This window comes from Candida tropicalis (assembly GCF_000006335.3).
Source record: "Candida tropicalis MYA-3404 genomic scaffold supercont3.6, whole genome shotgun sequence".
NCBI classification, from domain to species: Eukaryota; Fungi; Ascomycota; class Pichiomycetes; order Serinales; family Debaryomycetaceae; genus Candida; species Candida tropicalis.
Window position 1 is genome coordinate 702,109 of NW_003020058.1, and position 27,823 is coordinate 729,931.

Sequence of the window (27,823 nt, forward strand, 5' to 3'; positions counted from 1 at the left end):
ACAATCCAAGTAACCTTAAAAGAAAAAACAAATCAAAAAAAAGTATAAGATATATATGTGACCGGTAAACCAAAAGCTAAACATTTGCAACTTGAAGTTGCGTTGAAAGAACAAATAAATCATAACATAATGATATAAGCAATAGCAAAGTTCAACATTACTAATGTTAAAAATACAAAACAACCCGAGATAGATTTACATTTCCATTTCTCCAGCCATTTCATCATCCTCATCCTCATCATTACTTGATAAACTGCCAACATCACTGAGCTCATCATCTTCGTCATCATCATTTTCATCTTCATCTTTGCCAATTACATCGGGATTATTCTTGGCATATTGTTGAACATATTTCTTTACTGTTTCATTATATCTTGATTCATCCTTTGTCATCAAGTTGGAGGCTTCAGTATTCAATGGATCACTTGGGTTAGCATATCTTAACAAATGAGGCAAGAAATTTTCAAAAATATTCAACAATCCAAACATAGGTGACCAAGTTTGATTTATAACATCAAGACAAACCGATCCCGATCCTTCATCAATATTTGGATGATAAATCTTATTAGTAAACCCGATAGAAGGCGATTTGATCGGATATTGATCCGGTAATTCTACCCTAATTTTCCAAACACCTCCTTCGTACGGTGTATCTGGAGGTCCGTGGAATATAACAAAAAACTGTTGAATCGAGTCATCAATCAAAGTCACGTCATGATCACTCATCATTAATTCCATAACATCTTTCTCGATACGTCTCTTTGGGGAAGTCATTATCGTCGTAAATTAGGGGGAGGTATTAATTTCAATAGAGGTAAAACAAAAACCGGTGTTGTCTATTAATAAGCGTGTGATAATAATAGATCTTGAGGTATGGTTGGGAAATAGGGAGATTATAATTTTTTCAATTCTTTATTCTTTCCTGGATCCTTTGGGTATCAATTATAAGGATTCAAGTTTCGTATTTCAACGTCGATAAATAGTAGTAGTAGTATATGTGAACAGTGTAATAACTAGTGGTGTTCTTTAATTCTTTCTAAGCAGATATAACAAAAAGGGGAGGGCGTTAAAAGAAGTAAGAAGAAAAAAAGATTGGGCAAGTATGTGGTGGTTGTCATTTATTTTTTTTTTTTTTCTTCTTCCCTTTTATGCTCATACTATTTCACACATTTGCTTATCGGAAACTGCGAGACGGTTACGCTTCCTGCTCCTTCTGATCTTCCCCCATATTCTTTTGTATAGTATCGGGATCAGAGGTGAGAGGATTTTATTGTTGGTGCTACAATGATGGCAACACCACCAGAAAAAAAAATACCATGTCGTATGTCGTTGCAACCTCGGCGTCAATTACAACCGATCAGTCAAACAACCATATATGCGCTAAAGTTGACAACCAAAAGTTCATCGTTCTACTCTTTAGTTAATTCAGACATAAATATTAATGCAACATATGCAGAATAATACAACTATGAATATAGCAAGGACCAGCGTGCCAACTATTTAAGCGTCTCTATCTATTTGACGTTGTCTCGATGACACCTTAATTATCTTCATAATCTTCATCGTCATCGTCAACTTCAAATCCACCAATTGCAGGTTTAGTACCTTTCTTTACCACTTCTAATGTCCACTTGTAACTCCATATAGGTTTACCTTCTTCTTTAACTATGCTCTTAGCCTTATAATCGCCTCTTAAAAAGGATCCGCCTGGAACACCGGATGGAGGGAAGGTTACTTCGTGAAAATCTTCATCATCACCATGTTTGTTCACCCACGCGTCTTCAATCATAGGCAAATTTCTATCATCTACAGGTATACCTTTTCTTTTTATTGTTTGATGGTAACTTAACACTCTCAATGGTCTCGCTTTCACTTTATATCTTATAGTCAATTTATAGATTGAATATTCAGGAATAATGAAATGGAGTTTTTGAGGCATTGGGTCCATAGTTCTAGAAAACTCCAACGGTTCATCAAAACCTACAATCTTAATAGACATAGATTCGAAACGGAGAAGATCATTTTCGAAACCCGCCAATATCTCTTCTCTCGTCTTCTTGCCTTTGGTTTGAGAACTTGTTTTCGGGGCACCGAGTGCATTTGATTTATCACTCATGCTTTCTCTTCAAAAAAAAAAGTGGGGTGAATGTAACAAACGAAGTGGAGTAAAAATTGAGTAAACAAACAGCGTAATTAAACAACGTAATTAAACAATTAGAGCAAACAGGGGAATAATGATAATTAAATATAAATAAAAAGAGAGGGGGGAATGTATGTCCTTATAAACAAAAAAAAAATTGTTGAATTCAGTTTAGTACGAAAATGAAAGACGGCAATGTTTATCCACATTAAATTGTATATTTCTCTAAACAGTAATAAAAAAATTTTTCTATTTAATAGCAGGGGCAGGGAAATATGCACCTAATTTTGTTTCCCCTTTTTGCTCAACAAAAAATGAAAATAAAATTTTCGAATTTCCATTTCCTTTGTAGCACAAATCACAAGTTTCACATTCGTTATTAGAATCAGAGTTTATTAGATTGCACTAGATCGCAACCCACTTAGATATCACGGATTTAAGCATCACACATACAATTACACACAACTCAACAAAAACTAGAAAAAATTAAGTATTGGCAACTTAGATATCATGTATGGTTCTATTCAATTAGCATGAGATGACTATTCCTGTGATTTGTTAATCACTATCGAATCGACGATCCTTCAACTAAAGTTTCTATTATCTCAATCACCCCAAAAAAAAAACAACAACATTACACGCTTTGCCTAATTCTCAATTTTCAATCAGCACCTCACCGTATGAACCCTTTGAAATCTCCTCTTTAACTTTTCTAATAACCTCTTGTTCTGGTTCATCCAAATCATTTATTTCTTCCTCAGTTAGTTTTTCTACTGATTGCAACAATTTCACATGGTCCAAAGTTAAGTCATTCAATGGCATTTGTTTCTTGTTCAACGTTAATTCTATCAATTCTTGATTTGTAGTATTGGATAATAGTCCAAGTTCAACTAATGCCAAACTTAATTGTGGGAATCTTTCTAATAACACTTTTGTACTTTTTGGATTTTTCTTACTCATGGTCTGGATTTCCTTCATGATTTGCAAAGCCGAGTTTGAATCTATATTAGATAGTATACTGGATATAACTTGTGATGCATTTTGATTTGGATGTATTTGGATCCCTAGTGGCAATGGAGGTAATTTGACACTTTCGGAATTATTCATATCATAATCAGTAATAAATGAACACTTTAGAAATCTACCATTTGGTAATGTCATATAATTCAAGTTTCTAACAGCAGATGCAGCTGTTTCATTGTCACCATAGTTTATAATAGCGTACCCTTTTGATTTTCCTGTCAACTCATCAAATAACAATTTGACGTCTAATACCGGACCAACAGAGCTTGCAATATCTCTCACTTGCTCTTCGGTATAATCAAACGGAAATTTTCCAATTGATACACATGTACTTGTACTGTCCATTTTCTAATTTGTTGATGATTAATGCAGTGAATGATACTTGATCGCTGCTCGTTCTGGTGATGGTTTGCCAAAAAAAAGAAAAAGTTGAAAAATATCTTTACACTCAATTTGTCTTCAGACAACAAAGAACCAGACAAAAAAAAAAAAAAAATCAAAACAGAAGGGAAAATTTTTCTAAACAAACGCTTCTGACAAATTATTAATTTCTTAGATTAGCATACACGTTTCTATTGTTTTTGTTGTTTCTTGTAATTAATATCTCACTTCATCATGGACACCAAGGAAATCAGATCCACAATTTCAAATCTTGAGAAGGCTGCAGATGATAAAACTATTTTGAAGTTGTTGAACATCTTGAATGATGGAGTTACCCCCACGGAGAAATTATTAAGGGAAACCAAAGTAGGTGTCACCGTAAACAAATATAGATCACACGATAACACCGAAATCAACACTTTAGTTAAGAAAATGATTAGAAACTGGAGAGACGCCGTCCAAGCCGAAAAGAATAACAAGAAGAAATTAGCTGCTGCATCTAGTTCTAACAATTCACCATCTTCACCAAGCAATGGTTCTTCAAAACCAGCTACATCTTCTACTACCACCAGTTCCAACTCCACCACCAGCACCACTAATAAAGCTGCACCACCAGCACCACCAGCTCGTACAGGTCCAAGAAATCCAAGAACTGATGGAGTCAATACCCAGATCTATGAAAATGATGTTAGAAATGCTTCAATCGGTGCATTGTATACATCCTTGGCAGTTGATCGTGAAGATTCTTCTCAGCACATTTTAAAAATTGCTACTGAAATTGAATCCGAGGTATTTAAAAGCCAATATCTGAGAGTTGATGATACTTATAGAAACAAATTAAGAAGTTTCACCATGAACCTTCGAAATAAAAAGAATCCTGAATTAAGAGAAAGAATCTTAACCAAGCAAATAACAGCTGCTGCATTTATTAAAATGACTCCTAAAGAAATGGCACCTGAAGCTTTGAAATTAGAGATTGAAAAATTACATAAACAAAACTTGTTTGACGCTCAAGGTGCTACTGAAAAGAGAGCAGTTACTGATAGATTTACTTGTGGTAAATGTAAACACAAGAAAGTTAGTTACTACCAAATGCAAACCAGATCTGCGGATGAACCATTGACTACTTTCTGTACCTGTGAAAACTGTGGTAACAGATGGAAATTTTCTTAGAGGAAAGCATTTTGTATCGGTGTTGTTTATATTTGATAATTTTTTTTATCCCCTTGTTCAATATTTGCTATTCGTTTCTGTATTATAATATAGTGAAATTTTCATAAAATTAATATTATACACACTCACACACACATTAAAATCTACCTATTAAACTTACAATAATGAGTTCTTAGCCAAGTATGAAAGTAAATCGACTTTGGTGACAATTTGGACTGGTTTCAATTCTTCATCAGTAATGATAGCATTGGAGTTAGTTTCAAAGAATTTGTTTAAAGTGGCCAAAGAAGTGTCCAAAGTAATTGGTTCGTAACCTCTCTTGGTGAATCCGGATTTCTTTGTAATGGTGAAAGATTTTTCGAAATCTTCTAATTTTCTGAAATCAATAATAATTGAATTGATAGAATTTGTCATTTGAATTTTTTTAGTAGACAAAGCTTTCAAAATTTGTGATAAAGTAATCAAACCAACCAATCTACCTGCTTTGTTCAAGACTGGCAATTGATCAAAACCATTAGATTGTAATAAATCAAAGGTCTTGTTAACAGTATCAGATAAAGTAACAGTGACAACTGGAGCTTTACCAGCAACCAAATCTCTAATAGTTTTATCAGCCAAAAATTCATCGGATTTGTTAGTAGATTTAGTTTCTTCAACTTCGAAACCATTAGAAACCATCCATTCATCATCAGCGAATTTAGACAAGTAAGATCTGATGGAATCTGGGAAAACAACAACGACAACATCATCTTCAGTTAAATCTTTGGCAACTTGTAAAGCAGCTTGTAAAGCAGAACCAGAAGAACCACCAACCAAGATACCTTCTTCTCTAATAATTCTTCTAGCCAATTTGAAAGATTCAGCATCTTCAGTTTTGATCCAATCATCAACATATTTTCTAGATAAAACATCTGGGATGAAATCGTAACCAATACCTTCAACCAAATAACCTTCAGTAGAATCGTTTAAAGATTCAGGTTGAGCCAAAATGGAACCCTTTGGATCAGCACCAGTAACACGAATCTTTGAGTTTTGTTCTTTCAAATATCTAGAAATACCAGTGATAGTACCACCAGTACCAGCACCAGCAACTAAATGAGTGATTTTTCCTTGAGTTTGTTCCCAAATTTCATAACCAGTACCATAATAATGAGCATCTGGATTAGCTTCATTACTATATTGATCCAAAATAACAGAATTTGGAATTTCTTTTTCTAATTTCTTAGCAACTCCAATATGAGATTCTGGAGCATCCCAAGCAGCTTCAGTTGGTGTTCTAATAATTTCAGCACCTAAAGCTTTTAAAACTGAAACTTTTTCATTAGACATTTTTTCAGGTAAAGTAATAATTGTTCTATAACCACGAACGGCACCAACTAAAGCTAAACCAATACCAGTATTACCGGAAGTTGGTTCAATCAATGTATAACCTGGCTTAATTCTACCTTGTTTTTCAGCTTCTAAAACCATATTCTTGGCAATTCTATCTTTAATAGATCCTCCAGCATTGAATAATTCAACTTTAGCATAAACCTTAGCTTTGATACCTAAAGATTGTGGGATTTTGTTCAATTTGACCAAAGGAGTGTTACCAATAAGATCTAAAATATCTTCTTTCAAAGCTGGTGGTGGAGTTTGAGTGGATGACATTATTATTAATTATTAACAATTATATTGTTGATGATGAGGATGTGATGATGGTTACTAAAGTGTGAAACTTTTTTTTTTTTATTTTGCATTTTTTTTTTTCGGGTCTCAGCTCATAAACGAAAATATGTGGCGCCAAGCGTTAACAGAACTCACCTTTTGACTGTGCGAAAGTTTCTTTTTTTTTTTTTTTGTTTTTTGGATTTGTAGTTTGTTGTCAATCTCGCATATCAATTGCCGTGTACACGTGAAATGGTAGCATTGTATTATATAAGTATCATGACTTGAGTAACTTCTCTGTATATTTTCTCTATAAACTAATAATCTTACATTTAATAACATCCGGGTCTTTACCAGGAATACCTTTCGTGAAATCAAAAACTGAAAATACCCCTCTTCTATCTAATGCAAATACTTTACCCCCATCTGAACTAAACACCACTGAAGCTGCTTCACTGAATCTTTCAGCATTGGCAACCTCTCCAAGTAATACCACAATTTTCTTGTTTTTAGAGTCTGTTGCACTGATTCTTCTTCCTGGGTAAAAATTAGGCAGTGAGACCAAATATAATCTACCATCTTTATCTAAAAAGACAATACCATCACCTCGTGGAGATATGGCTACTTGATAAATCAAGGAACCAATTTCTGTAATTTTCATAACTGTCTCTGCCGATACAATTCTCGAGTTCTCAACATCGTCATCAACACTGTTTACACTCTTAATTTCATTCCCGGACATATTAACTGGTGAATCAATTTGACAACCTTCTAAACGAATCAATATTGGTGGTCTATTATTTAACGCACAGGATGTTGAAATAACCATGTTTGAATTCATAATTCCAAATTTCACATCTGTGACTCCTTCTTTGGATAACATTAGATCATTTTCAGCCTCAGCACGTTCATCATAACTTGAACTTGATTGATTGGTATTATCCATGTTACGTCTCGACGTTTTATACATCAAATCCGACCAGATTAATCTTGGTTTACGATAATTATCACTTTGGTAAGAATCAGTCAATTTAATAATCAAGTACCTATACTCCCATGAAGTAGCTATGACTAGATGAGTCGATGAAGCATTGAAATTAATAATCTTAATCGGATCTCTTGTAGGAATAGTTATCGTAATAGGATCGACTGAATCTAGGTATAAATCTTCCAGCGTGATCAATCTATGGAGAATCACAAATGGTTGTTCTTTTCCAGAAATTCTTTCTTTAGCAGTGATACCACATGCAATCAATGAACTATTAGGAGATACTGCTATACATCTGATTGGGAAATTCGTAATATATGTATAAATTGGTTGTCCAAATTCATATGGTGAAGATTTGTTAACATTAAAGACCCTCATAACACCTCTAGTACCTGATATGATCAAATAATTTCTAGTCAATTTACAGTACATTTGATCCCATGAATTCAAAATTTTCTTAAAATCGGCATCACTTCCAGAAGTTGTGTTATCTTTAGCACCAAAATCATTTCTAATGACAATTTCTTTAATTGAACTTTCACCTGAATGTTTTAAATTATTTGCATCTTCACCAAATTCACCCGTCAGTTTACCACAACAAATCAATTGTGGTTTGATTTGAGATATATCCATATCACCCATGGGTACAATATATTCATATAATTCCCATTTCTTTTCATTGATAATAGCGAATTGGGTAACTTCAGTGCCCATGGCAAAATCGAGATATGTGTATATCGATGTACTTATTGCTCTTTTTATATACGAGTTTCCTGACAGTTTAAATGGAACCATTGATGAAAAATTTAATTTCAATTGTTGTGTTGGAAATGTAGTCAATTTACGATGAAATGGGAAACATTTAGTAAAATTAAATTCTTTTTGTTCACTTACACTTTCTAATAAATTGATCGCTAAATTAGTTGGATTATTCCTAATTGTTGATGTATCCAACTCTGTATTGGTTCTTTGAACAACAGACAATGCCGAATCCATTAAATACTTGTGATTTTGAGGTGAAATAGAAGTTGAATTCATCAGGAGAGAAGAAGGATAAGATCTATTCAATTCAACATTAGAAAGTTTCTTAGATATTTCAATTGGTTGAACATTGACATAATCGGAGATTGCCTGTTCTTTTGTCTTCCCTACCGGCTGTTGTTGTTGTTGTTGTTGTTGTTGTTGTGGGGTTGGGTGTTGTTCTTGTTGTTGTTGTTGACGAGATGGAGGTTGTAGTGGTTGAATAGGTTGTGATTGTGATGATGATCTTTTAACGTCTTTATTTTCCAATTGTTCTTCTTTAGCAATTTTATAAAATAAGCTAATTAAGTCGGTTGACTCACCAACTGGATTTGCTGTAGTACTAACATCATCAAATCCTCCTTTAAAACTCTTTTTTGACGACGATCTACGTCTTCTTTCCTGTTGTGGTTGATACTGTTGTGATTGCATATTTTGAATAATACTATAAAGTTCTCTTAATGGTTTGATAGGTGCCAATATGGAAACATTATCAGTATGACAATTGGGACATATCTTGGATAGATTTTGATTATTGAAAGTGTATTCCGAAGTTAAACATCCACATGTTAGAACAGATGCATCAAATATTAAGTTCATATCATGTCCAGGAAACCTAAGTAGGTCCTCTAACAGAGTTAGCTTATCCATTGGTATTGAGAGGGACTTGATCAAGAATATGAAAATTACCAAAGTTGTGACGTATGTATGTATGCATTTTTCTTTTTAGATCCCACTTTTTTTTTCCGTTCTTATCAAAATAAAAAAGAAGTTCCGAATTGGTGAAATCCGCAATCACTTCACCAACTTCCTCAGTGGAAACCATTAGAAAAGGTGGGGAATTACTCTGGAAACATTGGAATTATACGAATGATTTAAAATAAACATTAATTATTATATTCCACAACTAATAGTTTTATAAAAACAAGAACCTAAATGAACAAACTACTTAAATTGGACTATATACCACTATAATTCATCGCTTTTCTTATTCTCATCATCTCCTTCGTTCAAACTAAGACTGTTACCGTTATAGGTATCTATATGCTTTTTGTCTTTAGTAGGACTAGTAGATTCGATAGTTTCATCATGAATTGTTTGGATTCTTCTAGAAGATTGTAATCTTGGAGTGGCTGAACGACTTCCTAATTCTGAAACCAAGGAACGCTGTGCATGATGGCCATCAATAGATCCATGGGATGGAGTGAGGGGTCTCGATAAGTTTGAAATGACATCATCTTCCATATTGGAGTCAATATTAATCAATAAAGAAGAAGCCGATCTATTATCGAAAGTTAAAGCACCAGGAGCAACAATAGCACCAGTGCTACCTAAATCAAATTGCTGAGACTCCGAAAGAGGACCATGTCTATCATCAATATCATTACTTCCATCACGACTTAAATTATCAAGTCTATTATGGTCTTGAGTCAGCTGCTGTTGTTGATGTTGTTCTTGTTGTTCTTGTTGTTCTTGTTGTTCTTGTTGCTCTTGGAGGTAAGGCGCATCTACACCATAATCAAAAAACGAGTAAAGAGCACTTCCCACTTTTCCAACACCAGAAACAATACTTCTAAAGAAACCAGTTCTTTCACCACTTGCATTTGGAGTATTTGCATCTGCTTCGTCATATATTGGTTTCAAAATCAAGGCAGATCTAGGTGTTAACTCCAAGTCTTTCAAACTAACCGATTCTTGTTCCTCCAGATAAGTTACTCGGGGTAATACCGGACGATGGAAAACATATCCAGTTGGATGTAAATATGCAGAAGTTGCAAATGATGGCATACTACTTGCTGGCCTAATAATTTCAACCTCTGAATCTAGCCATTTTCGGACATCACTCAAAGTATCTTCAGCTTTAAACTCGTGTTTCATAGTGCTTCCATCAAACAACTTGATTGACAAGAAACAGGACAGAGTAGACGAGAAGGAGGATTTCGTAGTTGCTGGACTTGATTCCTTAAACTCGGCATTTGGATGACTGGATCCGGTAGCTAACACTTCTTCTTTCATTCTCAGTGCTCTTTCTCTTCTGTCTGCTTCTAGCAATGCTCTTAATCTCTTCTTTTCTTCTAATTTTTCACGTCTCATCTTTTCTACTTGCTCTTTATACTTTCTTGCTGATTCATCATGTTCGGATAATGATGTGCGTCTACTAATTTCTGGATTATTTACGGATGGAGGTGTAGGAACAACTTGTGGTTGGGTGTTCCTTGCAGTGGGTGTATTACTTTGCAGTGGAGTGTTAATCTCGTTATTTGGTGGTGGCCGTGAATCTGCTGCAGCGACGTTAGTATTGCCAAATGTATGAATCAACACTAAAAAATCATCCTTATCGGATTCAGTGGATACAATGCCTTCAATTTTCCCCAGATTCACAATATAAAAACTTGGAAGTTGCCCAACTTTGAACAATTGGGTGAAATAACCAAAATCAGGAGTGTTTTCAACCAACTTTAATAAAATAAAATTCCTTTGTAGTACTTGAGTAACTTCTTCATCGATAAATTTAGATAAAAATGCATTTCCATCTTCTTGTTCCTGATCAGGTTTTGTCAAGTATACAAACAATGGTTTCTGTTGCTGAACGGTTAAAGCAACTGCTTGTTGAACTGAACTACTGAATAGATGATCTATATAAGATGTCATTTTTTTGTAGTAGTTTGGTAGATGATATCCCTACTGAATGTTATAAATACCGGTGGTTGGAAGTTTTGCCCTCTTTCTGATCCTTTTTTTTTTTTTTACTTCCGTTTTGGTTGTAATATGGCTTGCCGTGAAAACGAGAAAAGTGAACACTTTATTTTAATTATTGTGTAAACTGCGTACAAAAAAAAAAAAACAAGAATGAATCGTGTGTAAGTTAAGTTAGAGTGTGACTGTTTGTGCGTGCATGCGTGCGTGCGCGTGTGATTATTTTCACTTCCTGAGAGCTTTCTTCTCTTGTGTTCTTTCTTTCTTTCTTTCTTAATTTTGTGCTGGGGAAAAAGAGGCGGTGGTGGTAACTGGCTTTAATGGAGAGTCCACAATAAGAAAGCTATTTCCTATTTCCGATATCCGAAGAGGGAAAATAGGAAATAATGATACGTTCTTCAATATATACACATCCTTCAAAGGAAATCAATTACTACACCTGTCACCAGATGAAGGCGATAACTAAACTAATTCCCTTATATTGATACTAATGAGGACCCCTTCGTACATATGCAGTACTGAAGAAAAAGAGAAAAATATAATAACCAAGTTAACGATCGTATGGTTAAAAATTCCCAGTTAAAATCACCTACACACACTATGGAATAAAGTATTCTATTTTTTGCTCTTTTTCTTCTTAGTCTTATCTTCGAAATTAATATAGGATACAGGTACCCCTTTGTCCTTCAACAAGTCAATGATTAACTTTCCATGAGGTCCCTGAACTTGTACATCATTATCAACAATTGTTGATGATCCAGAACATTTATTTCTCAATTCTTTAGCCAAGTTTTCAATTCTAATATCAAAGGTTTCAAAATTAGATACTCTTGTGACCACTTTTCTACCAATTTTCAATTCAGTGACAATTTGAATTTTTGGCGGAACACCTTTGTGAATTTCGGATTCGTTGATTCTATAATATGGTGAGAATTTAGTCAAGAAATTCTTAAACACTTGTTCACGAGTAGATTCTTCTTTGTTATATAATTCCACATCTGGTTTTACCTTTTTAGGATCAGCTGCAATTAAAGAAAACTTTTTGATATATGCTTCAACCATACTTCTAACTTGAGCAGCAGTGTAACATTCATCATATTCGTATTGAGCATCATTGAGTTTATTGAAAAATGCTCTGATATTCTTAGTTGGCTTATAAAGAGGGATAACTTTAAGGGTTGTAGCAGATGATGTATTGTTAGATTTCTGTTTTGGCTTAGCAGTAGATGCCGTGTTTGAAGAGGCTTCACCCTCGGCATTACTAACATTTCCTGTATTCAATTGAAGAATAGATAAATCTTCATCCTTACCTTTGACCTTAATAAGATTTTGTTTGGCCATTTCTTTAAGAAATTTAGATGCCTTTTTCCAACTAGTCTTTTTGATATTTAGACTTGATGGAACATTCTTATTGACATAAGACATAAATGTAGATGCAGGAGTTGGAAGTTCAATGTTCTTGATCGATTTAAGTGACTTGATGAATAATTGATCAATATCTTCTGTTGTCAATTCTGGGAACTCTTCTTGTTTCTTTGTTGGCGGAGGAGTATTCTGTTTTGAATTTGGAGATTCTTTTTCATCATCAGCTTTTGAATCTGCTACTTTAAGATCCTTTTTTTCTAATAAAGTATCATGTAAATGATGAACAATTTCTACAGCAACCCCTGATCTACCAACGACGTTATCAAATTGGGTCAAATTCAAGTTACAGTGACCAATTGCCGTAATTTTCTCTGGTTCATCATGACTAACAACACCAACAATTGCTCCTTTAGTTGCACGAGGATCAAATGGTGGAATTGTACCTGGCAACATCAAATCTGCACCCTTCGCCAATACTCCAAGAACATGAGGATGTGTTTTAATAGTCGGTAATATAGAAGGATACTTCATCAATGTAAAAATAGTAGGATAAATTTCAGAATCACGAGTATGAAACCAGACTGGAATTTCATTTTCATCGAAATATATAGAACCTGAAACCTTTTCAAAATTTACAAAAGATGCCTTCTTGATTGTCGGAGGGAGAATCTTTTCAATCTCTTCTTTAGGCAATTCATTGAGTGGGATTGAATATGTTTCTCCAATGATGGATAAAAGCTTCTTTCTTTCAGAGGTTTTGATATTGGAGGATGGTTTTATCTGTGCTGGTTTCTTAAACATTGATGTAGGACGGGAGAAGCTGATGATGAATAGAAGTCAATGTGAATCTAACATTTTTTTTTCTCGTAGTCTTTTCAACGTTTGCCAACGCATTGTCGCAATCCCTAATAAAGTTGCTGCAGAATTGAGTTTCAACAAGACAATAAGATTCATAAAAAAAATATACTTAGAATGGTGAGAATTCACTATGTATAATGAGTCATTATGAACTTCAATTGAATTTGTAGTACTAGTTGTTGAGATGTCTTGATCTATCAAAAATGATTCATGGAACACGTGATATCGGTAAAGATTCTTTATAGTTTGGAGAAAATGTGCCTCCAATCGACAAATCTAATCCAATAGATCATCAAACAACAAGCAAATATATGTATATATTGAATGGTTACAACTAATGAAACGGATGTTAACTATGTAAGTTGGACTATTGGATTAGAAATTGCAAAATTAACGCGATATGTGAAACAAACAAACAAACAAAAAAATAGAAAGACAGCAAGATAGTAGTTTTTTTTTTTCTACGCCAGAAAATTTTCCGTCCAATCTCATCTCATTGATTAATAACATCAAGAATATTTTTTTCAATTAATGTCAGCTACTAAGAAGATCAAATTAGATAAAATGGTTAAAATCTGTACACATTCCGGATCATTCCATGCTGATGAATCCCTTGCTGTTTATTTATTAAAATTATTACCTAAATTTTCCGAAGCTGAATTAGTTCGTTCAAGAAATCCAGAAGATTGGGAATCAAGTGATATTGTAGTTGATGTTAGTGGGAAATATGATGGAATTAAATATTTCGATCATCATCAACGTGAATTTAATACTACTTTTAATGATAAATATCAAACTAAATTATCTTCTGCTGGGTTAGTTTATAAACATTTTGGTAAAGATATTATTAAACATGTTTTGAAATGGGATGATAGTAATCCAAATGTTGAATTATTATATGATAAAATTTATAAAGAATTCATTGAAAGTTTGGATGCTAATGATAATGGTGTAAATAATTATCCAAAAGATATTTCTCCAAAATTTACTGATAAAAACATCACATTACCAGCAATTGTTTCTAAATTAAATCCAAGTTGGAATGAAAGTTGTACTGATGCCGATTTTGATCGTCAATTTTTGAAAAGTAGTGAATTAATGGGTACTGTTTTCTTAAATTTATTAGAAGGTTATGGTAATAGTTGGATTCCTGCTAAAACCATTGTTGCTAAAGCATTTGAAAATAGATTCAATGTTGATAAATCTGGTGAAATTTTAATCTTGGATCAATTCTGTCCATGGAAAGAACACTTGTACAATATTGAAAAAGAAAATAATGCTGAAGGTGAAATTAAATTTGTATTGTTTAAAGATTCTACCGGTAAATGGAGAGTCTCAACTGTTTCTGTTACTTCCACTTCATTTGAGTTCAGATTGGGACTTCCAGAAGAATTAAGAGGTTTAAGAGATGAAGAATTGAGTAAAGCTGCCGGTGTTGAAGGATGTATCTTTATTCATGCCGCTGGTTTCATTGGTGGTGCTCAAACTGAAGAAGCCGTTTTGAAATTAGCTAGAATGTCTTTAGATAAAAAGAACTAAAAAAAAAGAAGTGTACCTGGCGAATGATACTTTCATGCGCATATACACTTTATTATGTATAATTAAGTCTAATTCAAAAAAAAGAATAACCATAGTTTATTATTTATTTTATGTTGCACACTCTTTGATGATATAGTAATGCTTTTATTGTCTTCCCTTTGACAGGATTACAGTGTAAGGTAGTACGTGTAAATACCAATTACGAGTGCCACTCACAACTCCTCGCTGACGTGCCTACATATTTCGCAACACTCATGACTACTCTTTCTTTATAGTTCCTATACTTATTAAGCCAATATAAGGTTTCAAACCTAGGTAAAGTTCCTCTTTGGGGAATTCTTATCCTTACATATAGTAAATATTATAATTGTTAAAAGACAGGAGGGAATGCCAATTGTGTGCAGGGCGAAAACGAAAATTCTCATTTCTGGATGCCCTGAATCTGAATTAAGATAACGCAATATAACAAAAAAAAAAAAAATGATATCCGATTTCTTGCACGGCAATCCCGAAGGAATATTGGGCAATTGGACAAAGAGGTACAATCGCTTATCAATCAATTAATTTTCATTTCATTCCAACCAATAAACATGTAATAGATATTCTTAATAAACGACACGGGTATGTCAGAAAGGGGACGATTCTTTTTTTGACATATTATTCATTGGTGTAATATTTCTTGTAACTTGAATGTTCTTGGCCAACTGGACAAAACGGGAAATGCTTGTTAAACGGGTAGAAATTAAATTGTAGAACCACCAGTGTAATTGTCCCAGAAAGCATTCACTAATGGAGATCTGGATTTGACATACAACGGGATTCATCTCCCCCATCTCACATAATCTAATCTAAAGACCAGTATATAATTTTTACTATCTTTTTTTTTTGCTCATTGCTTTGCTTTTTCTGAAGTTTCACGTGATGTTTTGTGTAGGATAGTACTGCATGAATAGGTGGAGAGTATTGTGTGTGTATGTGAAAAAAAAAACCAATTTTGCGCTTATATAAAATAATGCATTTGATTACTTTTTGTAAACGAAGTTGTGTCGGGAATATAGTTCCGCAATATAACAATGTGGATTTGCTATCAAATAATCAAAACTGTTACAGAACAATTAAAACTCGGGTTGTTGGAGTATGGGAAAAGTTTTGATACAAACAAAAATTGGAGAAGATGGAAATGGATACTTTATTTAGAATAATTTCCGCTAATACACTCTATTGTTCTGTACTAATATACCCATTTCAAGATAGTCAATGCGAACCAGAACAATATGACACTGTTGAAAATGTAATATTTCATTTATGAAAAAGGCTTATTAGAAAAACGCAAATTCATTACATGCCTGAGACGCAAAGCATCAGAAAAAAAAAAAAATCTTGAAAACCTTCAATGCCGAAATTATTCGCCAATTTATGAGCAATTTCGGCGGAAATGTGCGTGAACATGAAATAGTCTTACCTCATGATTTTCAAGTTGTAATAGTATCTCGTCATTTGATAGGCAAATAGTTCACGATGTCATCGATAATATTTTAACGTAAAATATAATCTACAGTTGAATTATAGTCAGTATCTTGAAAATCACTAATAACAGCAAAGCCCATTCTGTTTTCCAAAAAGAACAAAAACCAAATTGCGCTTTTGAAATTGAAATTACACAAACATACAAATAATAAGAAAAAATAAAAGCAATATGGTGCGCAAGCTTTTGTACAATATCGATTATCTGTGTGGCACACGACCGCCGTATGATTTTTAGATTTTTTTTTTTTTTTTCCTTTGAGCAAATCTTTGAGAATATTTATTTAAGTGACATTATATTCCAGTATTTCTACACAAAGTAGAAAAGAAAAAAAAAATCATATAGATTTTTCCTTTCACATTTTCATCTAAAAAGGATTTATTTATTTATATATTAGTATTATGGAAATCCTCTAATATCATAGTTCATTATTCATTGTCATAATTTTTAATTCGTCATGAAAGAGGAAAAAGAAGAAAATCATTTACAACTACAACCAAATAGTGTATTAAACATCGCGGAAGATCAAAGAGTTGGATTAAAAGTACGAAATTTAACAGTATCCGTTAAATCCCAACAACGAAAAATTCAAGATACTGAATCAAATGAACAAATAATTTCAAATATTCTAGACAATGTATCATTTGATTTAAAATGTGGTCAATTAATGGCAATTATGGGTGGTTCAGGAAGTGGGAAAACTACGTTATTAAATACATTATCTCAAAGAACAAATATAACCAATAAGAATTTACAATTTTCAGGTACAATAAATTATGAGACTTCATTACTGAATACTACAAATGGTCATATAAAACATGCTTATATGTTACAAACAGATATTTTTTTACCTGGTTTAACATTATGGGAAACATTATCAACACAAGCTGATTTAAGATTACCTCCACATGTTAGCAAGACAGAAAAAATCGAATTAATAGAATATATATTGGATGTATTGGAGTTATCTAGACTTCGAAATACTCAAGTATCTTCATTTGGAACTCATGGATCAACATTATCTGGAGGCGAACAGAGAAGAGTTTCTTTGGCTATTCGATTATTATCAAAACCAGCAATTTTATTCCTAGATGAACCAACTACTGGATTAGATACTTCTTCATCATTGAAATTAATTCATGTATTGAAAAAATTAGCATCTCCTGAATATGGTATTACTATTATATTATCAATTCATCAACCAAGACCAGAAATCACAGAATTGTTTGATAAAATTTGTTTATTGACTAGAGGTGGAAGATTAGTTTATTTTGGTAATTTATCTGATGCAGATAGTTATTTTAACAATATTGATTTCTTGAAACAAGAAGAACAAGATCATTCCAAGAATATACTTGAATATATTATGGATTTATCAGTTAAGGATACTACTTCAAAAGAAAAAGAACTACAAACAGTAGAGAGAATTAATAAATTAGTCGGGACTTGGAAGTCTACTCATCCATTTACTTCAGAAATTGAAAATGATAATAATGGTGGTCGATTTCATAAGAACTTAAAATTATTCACTAAACCTAAATCAGATAAGATTTCATTTATAAGAGAAATAACTGTTCTTACTGAACGTACATTTAAATTAACATATCGTGATTATAAAGCTTTAACTGTGTTTAATGTTGGTTCAATTATTCTTGCTATCACAATTGGATGGATGTTTTATAGACCTAAACATGATTTAGCAGGGATAAGATCATTAATATCTACTTTGTATGTTGCATTAGAGGTTGTCGGGTTTGTTCCTATGTATATTGAAATTGAAAGATTATGGACAACAGATGGGGTTTTCTTTTATAGAGAATATCTGGAAGGACAAACAAGTATATCTGGTTTTTTAATATCAAGAAGATTGGGTAAATTATTTTTGGAAGATATTCCTATGACTTTATTGTTTTCTGTTATAACCTATTTCATGTGGGGATTACAAACTAGCAATGGTAGTCATTTTGGTATTTATTTTACTATTATTCTTTTAATTGAATTTTGTTGTATGAATGTTGCTATGCTTGCATTTGCAATTGCTCCAGATTTTTCCATTTCTTCATTGATTATAAATATTACGTATCAAATTCAAAATAATGCATGTGGTTATTTTGTTAATGCTGCCACTATGCCAGTATATGTTAGATGGACAAAATACTTGGCTTATTTCTGGTATTCTTTTGGTGCATTAATGAATAATCAATTTCATGGATGGTTTGGTGATTGTCCTTATGAAGGTGGATTTAGTAATCCTCAATGTGAAGAGTACACCGGTAGTTATCAAATTAAATTACTTGGATTCCCAACTGGATGGATAGGTGCACCAATTGGATATTTATGTATCTGGGTCGTGGGATATTTAGTTGTCGCAGCAGTGATTTTTAAATTCAAATCACATGACATAGGTATGGCAAAAATCAAAAAGAACAAAATTGGTGGTGAGGAAGAAGAAGAAGATGAACATCAAAAGAAAGATAAAAACACCGATGGAGAAAAGGATTATATCACCGATAAACATGATTTGGAAATTAATATCAATGACATTTACTTGGAGATTAGAAACAAGAGTTTCTTTGGGAAAGTCACATCTACAAAGACATTATTAGATAATATCAGTGCTACTTTTGAAGCAAATAAAGTTAATGTAATCATGGGTCCATCCGGGAGTGGTAAAACAACTTTGTTGAATTATTTATCCAATAGACTTTCACGTACTGTTAATTTTGTATCAAGAGGATCAATTAAAATCAATGGATGTCAAGAAATCAGTAGAAAAGAGCTTGCTAATGTTTCAGCATATGTTACCCAACATGATAATGCATTAATTGATGTATTGACAGTTAGAGAAACTTTATATTATCAAGCAAAACTCAGATTACCGTTGGATCAACATCATAATATTCCAGTTATAATTAATAAATTAATTAGACAAACGGGATTGGTGGATTGTGCTGATACTTTGGTTGGATCAGAATATACTAAAGGTATAAGCGGTGGTGAAAAGAGAAGACTTTCTATTGCGGTACAATTATTAAGTAGACCAAAAGTTTTATTCCTTGATGAGCCCACATCTGGGTTAGATTCTGCTACTGCAGAAACTATATTATTGTTGTTAGATGATTTAGCTAAAGAGAATAATACTACTGTTATTTTAACTATTCATCAACCTAGTGAAAGCATGTTTTATAGATTTGGATCATTGTTATTATTGGGGACTGGTGGTAAAGTCATCTACGATGGATGTTCTCAAGGTATTGTTGATTATTTAAACCATTTAGGATATACCAATCCAAAGGGGAATAACATTGCTGATTATATTTTAGATTTGGTCTCCAAAGGTTTAGAAGAAGACAAACAACAACTGGATAAAAGAATTGATGATTTGATTTGTCATTGGAAGAAAAGTGGGTATAAGATCAATCAAGGTAGTATTGTCACGTATCTGGAAGAGGTTATTGATCTTCCACAATATTATTATAAAAGATTACCTATATTTGTTACTTTCCCAACCATTGTGAAACGTCAGTTATTAACTTCTTATCGTTGTAAAGATGTTGTTATTAATCGTGCCGGTCAAACTATTTTCTTAGCCATTGTACATACATTATATTTCACCCCATTAAGAAATTCCCAAGATGGTATTAGTAACAGATTAGGGTTGGTTCAAGAAGTGCTCAATTTGTATTTTGCAGGGTTGATCAATAACATCACTTTGTATCCATATGAAAGAGATTTATTTTATCAAGAATATCGTGATGGAATCTATGGAGTTTCTGAATTTGGATTATCATATTTCATAAATGAATTACCTACAGAAATCATTCCATGTTTGATATTTTCTGCTTTAATTGTCTTTGCTGTTGGATTACCAAGAACAGCCGGGATGTTTTTTGCCATGTTTGGTGCGGGATTTATATCCATTAATTGTGGTGAATCATTGGGTATTTTTGTTAATAGTCTTTTCAATCATCTTGGAGTTGCAACGAATGTTTTAACTACTTTGGTGGTATTGGCTATTTTCATGGGTGGTACTATGTCATTACACATGCCACATTTTTTCAAAGCATGGAATTATCTTAATCCAATGAAATATGCTGTTGCTATTTGTACAAATTTAGGATTTAAGGATCAAAATTTTAGTTGTCCAGCAGAAACATGTTTATTGAATACTGGTGAAGATGTGTTGAAATATTATAATTTACAACAAAATATGGGTGGTATGATTGGTGGTTTAATTGCGTGTTTTGTAATTTATAGAGCAATTGCCATCGCTTCCATCTATGTAAGAGTTAAATGGTTTTAAATAGAGTAATAAATAAGACAAAGTCTATTGTGTAAACATCATGACGACTATATAGCATATTTGCAACAGGTGAAACGATACACGTGATAAATTGTTTGAAAAAACTCCACACTACAAAGGAAACGACGCGTTTTATTTGTTTATTATTAAGTGGAAGGATATCGGTCGGAGTACAGACAACCAAAAAAAAATAAACAATCAATTAATTAATGATTGATAAGAAATTATGCATATCCACATTGTTCTTCATCCTGCAACCAACTAACCAAAAACAAAATACAAAACAGAATATAATTTGAATATCAAATAATTAATCATCAAACGTACTATATCAGAAAATAACAACATGAACACGGACACGTAGAGTAAGGACAACAAAAGAGGCAAATAGTAAACATGAAAATTTTAACAGGAGCTATTGTTTAGTTTATGGGTTTAGTTCACGTGTTTTATCATGATTTTGTGTGTGGATGAATATTGTGTACGTATGAGGGAAAGTGTGGGCTTAAAATGTGGGCAGATGATGGGGGTGAGGATAAAGGAATCAAGATACATCACCGAGATTGGAAGGCGTATATTCTTGATCTACTGTACATACATTGAAAGAAAATTAGACAACCTTTCATTGTTGTTGTCAGGAGATACAACCAATTTTCCTGTGGCAGCAAATGATTAATAGAAAAAAAAAAAGGGGGGAAGGAAAAGCAAAAAAAAAAGATAAAGATAACATAATCAGCAATACAACGAAGGAAAGGAGAAAAAATGGAACAGCAGGGAAAGCTGAGCAAGTGATGAAATATATTGCAAGATGTAAGTTGGGGGATACCAATTCAGTTGTTGAAGGTTAACACGATCAGTAATCATTCTCTGGCATTGATAGTGATTTGTCCAGTAGCGTGTGTAATCTATTTGATGAGGAGGGGGGCGGGAGAGGGGGAGGAGGAGGTGCGCTAAGAAATTAAGCTGCATGAAGATTAAGACTCGTACAAATTTTTGTGTTATCCACTGCACTACGTAAAGAGGGAGATAATAAAAATTTATTTATAAACAATCCTTAAATTTTATTACTATTATTATTATTATTATTATTATACTCTTGCTGTGTGCTCCCAAAGAATAAAAGCAACAGGGTAAAAAGAAAAAAAGAAAGTGGGAAATTTAACCACACTCACACGTACACATGTACACTAATAATTAACACACTCACACAGAGAGAGGCACACACACACACACACACCATAATATCCGAATTGATTTAATTTTCTCAAGTTTGCTTTCACTTTTGATTATCAACACTTTTTCTGTTTTGTTTTTTTTTATTTTATTTTTTCATTTTCTTTTTTTCTTCTTCTTTATCATCAAGGAATCAAAAAAAGAATTAATTTTGCTTTATTTATAATCATCATAATATAATGACCTTGTATACTTATACAATTAGATGGTATGTTCACTAATACTCATTCAGTTCAATTCAATTCATTTCAAAGTGTTATTGCTGCCGATTGATTTTGTGATAAAGGGAGTGAAAGTGTGAGAAAGAGAGAAAGAAAAAGGGGGTGGACCATGAGAAAATCAAAGCAAATTTATCAAACCATTCCTGCAAGTTTGCTTTGATTTACAATTTGATCTCGTGATCGTATCATTTCTAATGACTATGATTCCAGATGATCCATCCTTTGATTCTTATGGTCCATCTCTCTCTCTCTACTTCGGAATTCGTTAAAAACGACAAAAAAAAAGTAAATATATTGAAACACGCAAAATACGGGCTCTATCACTTTTTAATTAGTCAGATTTACTAACTTTTATTTTTTCATGATAGGCCATTGACAGATGAAAATATTCATTCCATCCAGATAACTGGGAATTTTGATAATTGGTCAAGATCATTACCAACTATTAAATCTACTAAAGAATATTTGCAACAGATAAAATTAGATCACAAAGAAGATGTGGTATTTAAGTTTATTATTAATGACGATCAATGGATTGTGAATGATCAATTCAAAGTCACTCATGATGAACATGGCAATTCAAATAATATTATTTATGCTGATGAGCTTGTCGAAGAATCTGAAGAAGTTCCTGCTGAAAAAGAAAAAGATATTCCAATTGCACACAAAAAAGAACTGGCCCCAGTTGAAGACAAGGAACAAAAAGAAGAAGAGGAACAAACTCCAATTGAAGAAGAAACTCCGGTGGTCAACAAGGAGATTGCTGATGTTGAAAAGGATGTTTTAAAATCCGAAGAAAAGGAATTGAAGGAAGAAATCCCTGAAGCTGAAGAAGAACCAATTGCAGACGAAGAACCTGTTGTGCCAAAAGAAGAACCAATTGTAGATGAAGAACCAGTTGAAAAACCAATTGAAGAGAGCAAAGTTCCTTCTGATGAAGATATTTTTGTACCTCCAGTCTCAACTAAGGAAGAAAAGGAAGCCGAAACAAAATCTGCGAAAGAGGATTATGAAGAAAGAGGTTTTAGAATTGGTGTACCAAAGGATAAGTTTGTTGAAGAATTCCAACAGGAACAAGAAGTTCAAGCAGACGACTTTGTCGGTAAAAATTCTAAAGGTGTTTCCGATGATTATATGCCAGAACCTCAAATTGAAGAGGAAGAACCTCCTGAAGAGTTGGTTGCAGAAGATATTCCTAAAGATACTGTTGTTGTGAATGAAGAACATGAAAGTTTTGTTGAACCTGATGTTTCCCTGAAATCACCATCCAAATCAATAACTACCGAGGATGATATTATCTCCGATATTGATACTACTAAAACTAATGAAGATCTTCCTCATCCATCATCACAACAACAGCAGCAGCCATTGACTCAAGTATTAACTTCATCTTCATCATTTGCAGCAATTTCTTCTCCACCACTGTCTTCTGATTATGAACATCTTGAAAAAGATGGACAAAGAGAATTTGAAGATGATGATGATGAGACTGATTATAATACTGCTTCCAACTCTGGAATTTCTACTGAAAAGAAGGAAAATCCATTAGTTGCCGCTTACCAAGAAAACAAACCTGTTAAGCCAGTATTATTGACACATGTTTCTGAAACTACTATTGATGCCAGTGGTGGCGGTACTAGTAATGGAGGTGATACTACTCCTAAACTTCCTGGCCATTATCCAGTTAGCCCCGAACATAAATCTTCATCTACTACTTCATTATCATCTAATAATAATGTAACTCAAAAGGAATCAACATATACTGGAAAACGTGAAAGTTTGATTTCTAGATTTAAGAGTTTATTTAGATAATTATTATTATTATTACTGTACTGTACTGTTGTTCTTGTTATTATTATCATTACTTCTTCTTCTACTACTTCTACTACTTCTACTACTTCTACTACTTCTTCTACTACTTCTACTACTTCTTCTACTACTTCTTCTACTTCTTTTATATTTTTTTTTTGGAAATTTTTGTATCACACCTCAAGTACTTAATTGTTTAATACATAGGGGATGTATTTTGATTAATTGTGGGAGTGTGGCCTATTATAAATCTCTATCAATTCATTCATCATCATCTTTTTTCTATTATCGCTAATTTTTGTTTTATACTGTGTTTAATTTTATATATAGTTTATAATTCTTTTTTTCTTTTATTATTAGTAGTAACTATACACCTCTAATTAATTAATTCTTCTTCTTTTTCTTCTTGTTCTTCTTTTTACTTGATGAAGAAGTACCAGCATTTGCAGTTGAAGCAGAACCTGGTTTAGTTTCATCTAATTTATTAACATTACTTGAATCAACATCCATTGGAACAGGGGTATTTTCCAAACTTTGATTATTATTAGTAGTATTATCTTCATATTTAACATTTGTCATTAAACTAGCTAATCCTAAAACATGTAAATTATCATTATTTAAACCTTTTGGACCAATAAAATTTAATAATTTTGATAATTCTTTGGATTTTTTAGTATTATATTTAATACATTTACCTGAATTAGGTTCATAAAGTTTAAAATTAACTCCATGTGTAGATGATGTTTTTGATGACGATGATGGTTTTGAAGTGGAGGAGGTGGAGGAGGTTGATTTCTTTTTGGAAAGATTTGTATATGTTATACTTAATGTTGTTGTTGTTGGATAATTTAATAATAAATCAGTTGACAATTCTATAAATTTATCTATGGATGATACCGTCGGCATTGTATTTAATAATGATATATTGATGGATTTATGAACTCAATTGTTGGTTCTTTTGACATTGGAAAGAATTTTTCTTCTATTTTTTTTTTCTGGTTGACAAAAATCTGGATTGTTGGTTTTTTGATACTTGGTAAAGTCGTGTGAGATGGACAAGATCAATTTTTTTTTTTTCTATTTGAAAATTTAAGCAACAACTTGTATGACAACCAAGTAATTCAGAGTATGATCATCAACGTAGATCAGTATTAATCTATAATTTTTATTTATATTAAATATTACACTATATCAAACAAATCAATGATGCCAAACAAAATAAATCAATAATCAAATGTCAATAACAGTATGTCTTTATGATATTCAAAATAACACTTGACAAAAACTAAAATTTATCTATATCTAACAGCTGGACCTTTTTCTCTTCTAGCTTGTAATTTTTGTTGACGTTTACTGGTAGCAGTGTTGCCACTAGCACCTCTTTGATCTTGTTCAGCTTCTTGAGCAGTAGGGTTCTTATTCTTTTTAATAAATGGTAAGATGAATCCACTTAATTTATAAATAGCAAAACCAGGAATAACTAAATATAAATACCATACTTTATTAGTACCAAATATAATCATTAAAATATCCAAAAACCAAGTAATATAAATAACATCAAAATAATATTCATATAAACTTCCTTTTAATCTAATATCTTCTCCACTTTTAACCAAGTGTTTTTTACCATTATTATCTTTGTCATATTTAGGACGACCATTTGATTCTAATGAATTATGTAAAAAGAAACTAGGTAATGACCAAAATAACCATGGTTTAAAACTTGATGGACGATGGAACTTAAAAATTACCAATGCAGCAAAAAAGTTTATTATTGATGCAATTATTGATAATTGATTTAATATAGAAACATTAGAAGCTGCTAATTTCTTAGCTGATGCAGATGCCATTATTATTAATACCTAGTGGTTGAAGAGGGTTTGTTGTTGATCTGGTAATAAGAAGAATGATATTCAATTTAGTAGTAATTTTTTTTTTTATTTTATTTTTTTTTTGGTGATTGTTTTGTTTGTTGAAATATTTAAAGTTTTTTTTTTATTATTATTATTCCTGGTACTACTGAATGGCGCGAAAATGGAATGAATTTCTACCACGAGATTTAGTGCCAGGATTCAATATTGCGATATCAGCAGATGAGTGAGAAATAAGGCCACCTATACATGCATTACACAATAAATATTCAACTAATCATCATCAGTTGATTACTCCTTTATTCAATCACTGAATTCAGAAAAGGATCGATTCATTATGACATACCCGAAATAACTAATGAGCCTCTGCTCTTTTGAAACGCAAGACAACATTACTAGAGGTAAAAATTGGCTGATAATATTAGATGAAATATAATAAGACACACAAAACATGACGGAAGATCTAATTCTTTTATAAAACCACCACAGATGACGATAACTATAATATTTTTGAAAAAGCGGAGAGCTGATAGCACTTCGCGGAATAATCTCTTGGATGAAGATAATGGCAGATTATATGATCTAATACTTATGTCAATTTTGATCCTTTTAGGTTGGTAATTTATAATATCATGGTCCTTATTGTCTCAACAAAATATCTCAGAACACATTAAACATATGTTTGACTTTTTGACTGGAATATGAGGTATACCCCCCTCCATGAATATTATCAAGACCAAAGTATATTCAAATAGTAGGGAATACTAGACACGGGGTCATGGTTTAAAATTACGCAACACTGAAAATAAACGTGGCTCTTACTATACTTTAATGTCACTACAAGAGTATTTTCTGGGGACAGTCAGCATTGGTGGGAGTCATCTAATGTCGAGTATGTGGATGAACAACTTATCAATGATTCTGCGTGTAGTAAAGTACTAATTAGTCAATTGAATTAGCCTCAATAACTACTTCATCTCAAGTTTCCATAGGTACAAATTCATCTGTTATCGCCGCTCATGGATTAGTAATTCAAGCCTATGATTTATTGTTTAAAATTTACATGACGTTTTATATTTTGACTTTATTGTTGAACTTTCAAAGCAATTGCAAAAAAAAAAATTTAGTGACCATTTTTTGATTCTTGTTTTTATTGTTTTTTTTTTCTTCGGAATTATTCCCCAAAAAAATGCAAATGTCCCTTGCCAATGTTCCTAACCTTAAATTTGATTGAACCTTTTATTTAGACTACATCGTATAAGAAATATGTAACATTTAAATTAAGAGACCCCCGAGTAATTAGAATGAACTATACTCCCCTCTCTCATTTGAAACATAATCATATCATGAATATTTGACTTTGTTTTATACCCGTCAATAGAGTAGTAAGTCATTTCAATTGAGTATCCAAGGGTTCCAAGGATAAAGGAAATAATAATCCAAAGAAAAAAGACAAATAACCTTTGATTAATGACGATAATAATTCAAGAGGGAGCAGAAGCTTGAATATTGAATGATAAAGTGGAGATTTATTAACATAAACAATACAAACGTAATTATGTGTGATCATCTGCAAATGTTGAATAATTTTTTTAAGTCTTTTCTTTTTCTCAAAACAAGTTTATTGTCTTTAGCAGGATTAATTGGCTATTGTGATCCTTTTTTTTTTGCATCCACTCACATGTTTGGGAATAAAATTATAATCATTCTTAAAAAAAAAATATTCTTTACTAGGATTTGTTAACTGTTTGTTTGTTTTCATCCCCTTCTCTTTGTCATTTAAGTTTCCTTTAACAAGAGAAAAAGGGAATAACTAATCAAAATATAATGTAAAATTGCTAATCCCTTGAATTGTCATTTAATCTTTCTCTATAAATATTCCTATTCTTCTACCCCTATTTTTTTTCTCCTATTTTCTTGCTTTTATAAATTTCTATTACCAATTCATATTCAATTATTCCAAAAATTCCGTGTTCCCTGTTTTGTATCTTTGATTAATCCTGATAGGTTTATTTTGCAATCAAAAAAAA

General features: G+C 32.3%; 13 protein-coding genes across 13 annotated transcripts; 4 read left to right on the forward strand and 9 right to left on the reverse strand. All coding sequences in view use genetic code 12, as the record gives it.

Annotated features, from left to right (window-relative positions):
• Window positions 1–195: 195 nt before the first annotated feature.
• On the reverse strand, window positions 196–774 carry UBC8 (E2 ubiquitin-conjugating protein; the record flags this gene model as incomplete). The annotated part of the gene is made up of 1 exon (XM_002550245.1): window positions 196–774. The coding sequence occupies one exon, from the start codon at window positions 772–774 to the stop codon at window positions 196–198; it is 579 nt and encodes a 192-aa protein (XP_002550291.1).
• Window positions 775–1,540: 766 nt separating this feature from the next.
• Window positions 1,541–2,116, reverse strand: CTRG_04590 (uncharacterized protein; the record flags this gene model as incomplete). The annotated part of the gene is made up of 1 exon (XM_002550246.1): window positions 1,541–2,116. The coding sequence occupies one exon, from the start codon at window positions 2,114–2,116 to the stop codon at window positions 1,541–1,543; it is 576 nt and encodes a 191-aa protein (XP_002550292.1).
• Window positions 2,117–2,794: 678 nt separating this feature from the next.
• Window positions 2,795–3,508, reverse strand: CTRG_04591 (uncharacterized protein; the record flags this gene model as incomplete). Its single annotated transcript, XM_002550247.1, has 1 exon — window positions 2,795–3,508. The coding sequence occupies one exon, from the start codon at window positions 3,506–3,508 to the stop codon at window positions 2,795–2,797; it is 714 nt and encodes a 237-aa protein (XP_002550293.1).
• A 270-nt stretch (window positions 3,509–3,778) lies between these two features.
• On the forward strand, window positions 3,779–4,717 carry CTRG_04592 (transcription elongation factor DST1; the record flags this gene model as incomplete). The annotated part of the gene is made up of 1 exon (XM_002550248.1): window positions 3,779–4,717. One exon carries the CDS (start codon window positions 3,779–3,781, stop codon window positions 4,715–4,717), a length of 939 nt encoding a protein of 312 aa, XP_002550294.1.
• Window positions 4,718–4,873: 156 nt separating this feature from the next.
• Window positions 4,874–6,367, reverse strand: CYS4 (cystathionine beta-synthase; the record flags this gene model as incomplete). The annotated part of the gene is made up of 1 exon (XM_002550249.1): window positions 4,874–6,367. One exon carries the CDS (start codon window positions 6,365–6,367, stop codon window positions 4,874–4,876), a length of 1,494 nt encoding a protein of 497 aa, XP_002550295.1.
• A 307-nt stretch (window positions 6,368–6,674) lies between these two features.
• Window positions 6,675–9,023, reverse strand: PTR3 (Ptr3p; the record flags this gene model as incomplete). The annotated part of the gene is made up of 1 exon (XM_002550250.1): window positions 6,675–9,023. The coding sequence occupies one exon, from the start codon at window positions 9,021–9,023 to the stop codon at window positions 6,675–6,677; it is 2,349 nt and encodes a 782-aa protein (XP_002550296.1).
• A 318-nt stretch (window positions 9,024–9,341) lies between these two features.
• On the reverse strand, window positions 9,342–11,024 carry CTRG_04595 (uncharacterized protein; the record flags this gene model as incomplete). The annotated part of the gene is made up of 1 exon (XM_002550251.1): window positions 9,342–11,024. The coding sequence occupies one exon, from the start codon at window positions 11,022–11,024 to the stop codon at window positions 9,342–9,344; it is 1,683 nt and encodes a 560-aa protein (XP_002550297.1).
• Window positions 11,025–11,684: 660 nt separating this feature from the next.
• On the reverse strand, window positions 11,685–13,235 carry CTRG_04596 (uncharacterized protein; the record flags this gene model as incomplete). The annotated part of the gene is made up of 1 exon (XM_002550252.1): window positions 11,685–13,235. One exon carries the CDS (start codon window positions 13,233–13,235, stop codon window positions 11,685–11,687), a length of 1,551 nt encoding a protein of 516 aa, XP_002550298.1.
• A 588-nt stretch (window positions 13,236–13,823) lies between these two features.
• CTRG_04597 (uncharacterized protein) lies at window positions 13,824–14,831 on the forward strand (the record flags this gene model as incomplete). The annotated part of the gene is made up of 1 exon (XM_002550253.1): window positions 13,824–14,831. The coding sequence occupies one exon, from the start codon at window positions 13,824–13,826 to the stop codon at window positions 14,829–14,831; it is 1,008 nt and encodes a 335-aa protein (XP_002550299.1).
• A 1,982-nt stretch (window positions 14,832–16,813) lies between these two features.
• ROA1 (Roa1p) lies at window positions 16,814–20,659 on the forward strand (the record flags this gene model as incomplete). Its single annotated transcript, XM_002550254.1, has 1 exon — window positions 16,814–20,659. The coding sequence occupies one exon, from the start codon at window positions 16,814–16,816 to the stop codon at window positions 20,657–20,659; it is 3,846 nt and encodes a 1,281-aa protein (XP_002550300.1).
• Window positions 20,660–23,247: 2,588 nt separating this feature from the next.
• CTRG_04599 (uncharacterized protein) lies at window positions 23,248–23,925 on the forward strand (the record flags this gene model as incomplete). Its single annotated transcript, XM_002550255.1, has 1 exon — window positions 23,248–23,925. The coding sequence occupies one exon, from the start codon at window positions 23,248–23,250 to the stop codon at window positions 23,923–23,925; it is 678 nt and encodes a 225-aa protein (XP_002550301.1).
• A 381-nt stretch (window positions 23,926–24,306) lies between these two features.
• On the reverse strand, window positions 24,307–24,828 carry CTRG_04600 (signal recognition particle subunit; the record flags this gene model as incomplete). Its single annotated transcript, XM_002550256.1, has 1 exon — window positions 24,307–24,828. The coding sequence occupies one exon, from the start codon at window positions 24,826–24,828 to the stop codon at window positions 24,307–24,309; it is 522 nt and encodes a 173-aa protein (XP_002550302.1).
• Window positions 24,829–25,214: 386 nt separating this feature from the next.
• Window positions 25,215–25,772, reverse strand: CTRG_04601 (uncharacterized protein; the record flags this gene model as incomplete). The annotated part of the gene is made up of 1 exon (XM_002550257.1): window positions 25,215–25,772. The coding sequence occupies one exon, from the start codon at window positions 25,770–25,772 to the stop codon at window positions 25,215–25,217; it is 558 nt and encodes a 185-aa protein (XP_002550303.1).
• Between the last annotated feature and the right edge of the window lie 2,051 nt (window positions 25,773–27,823).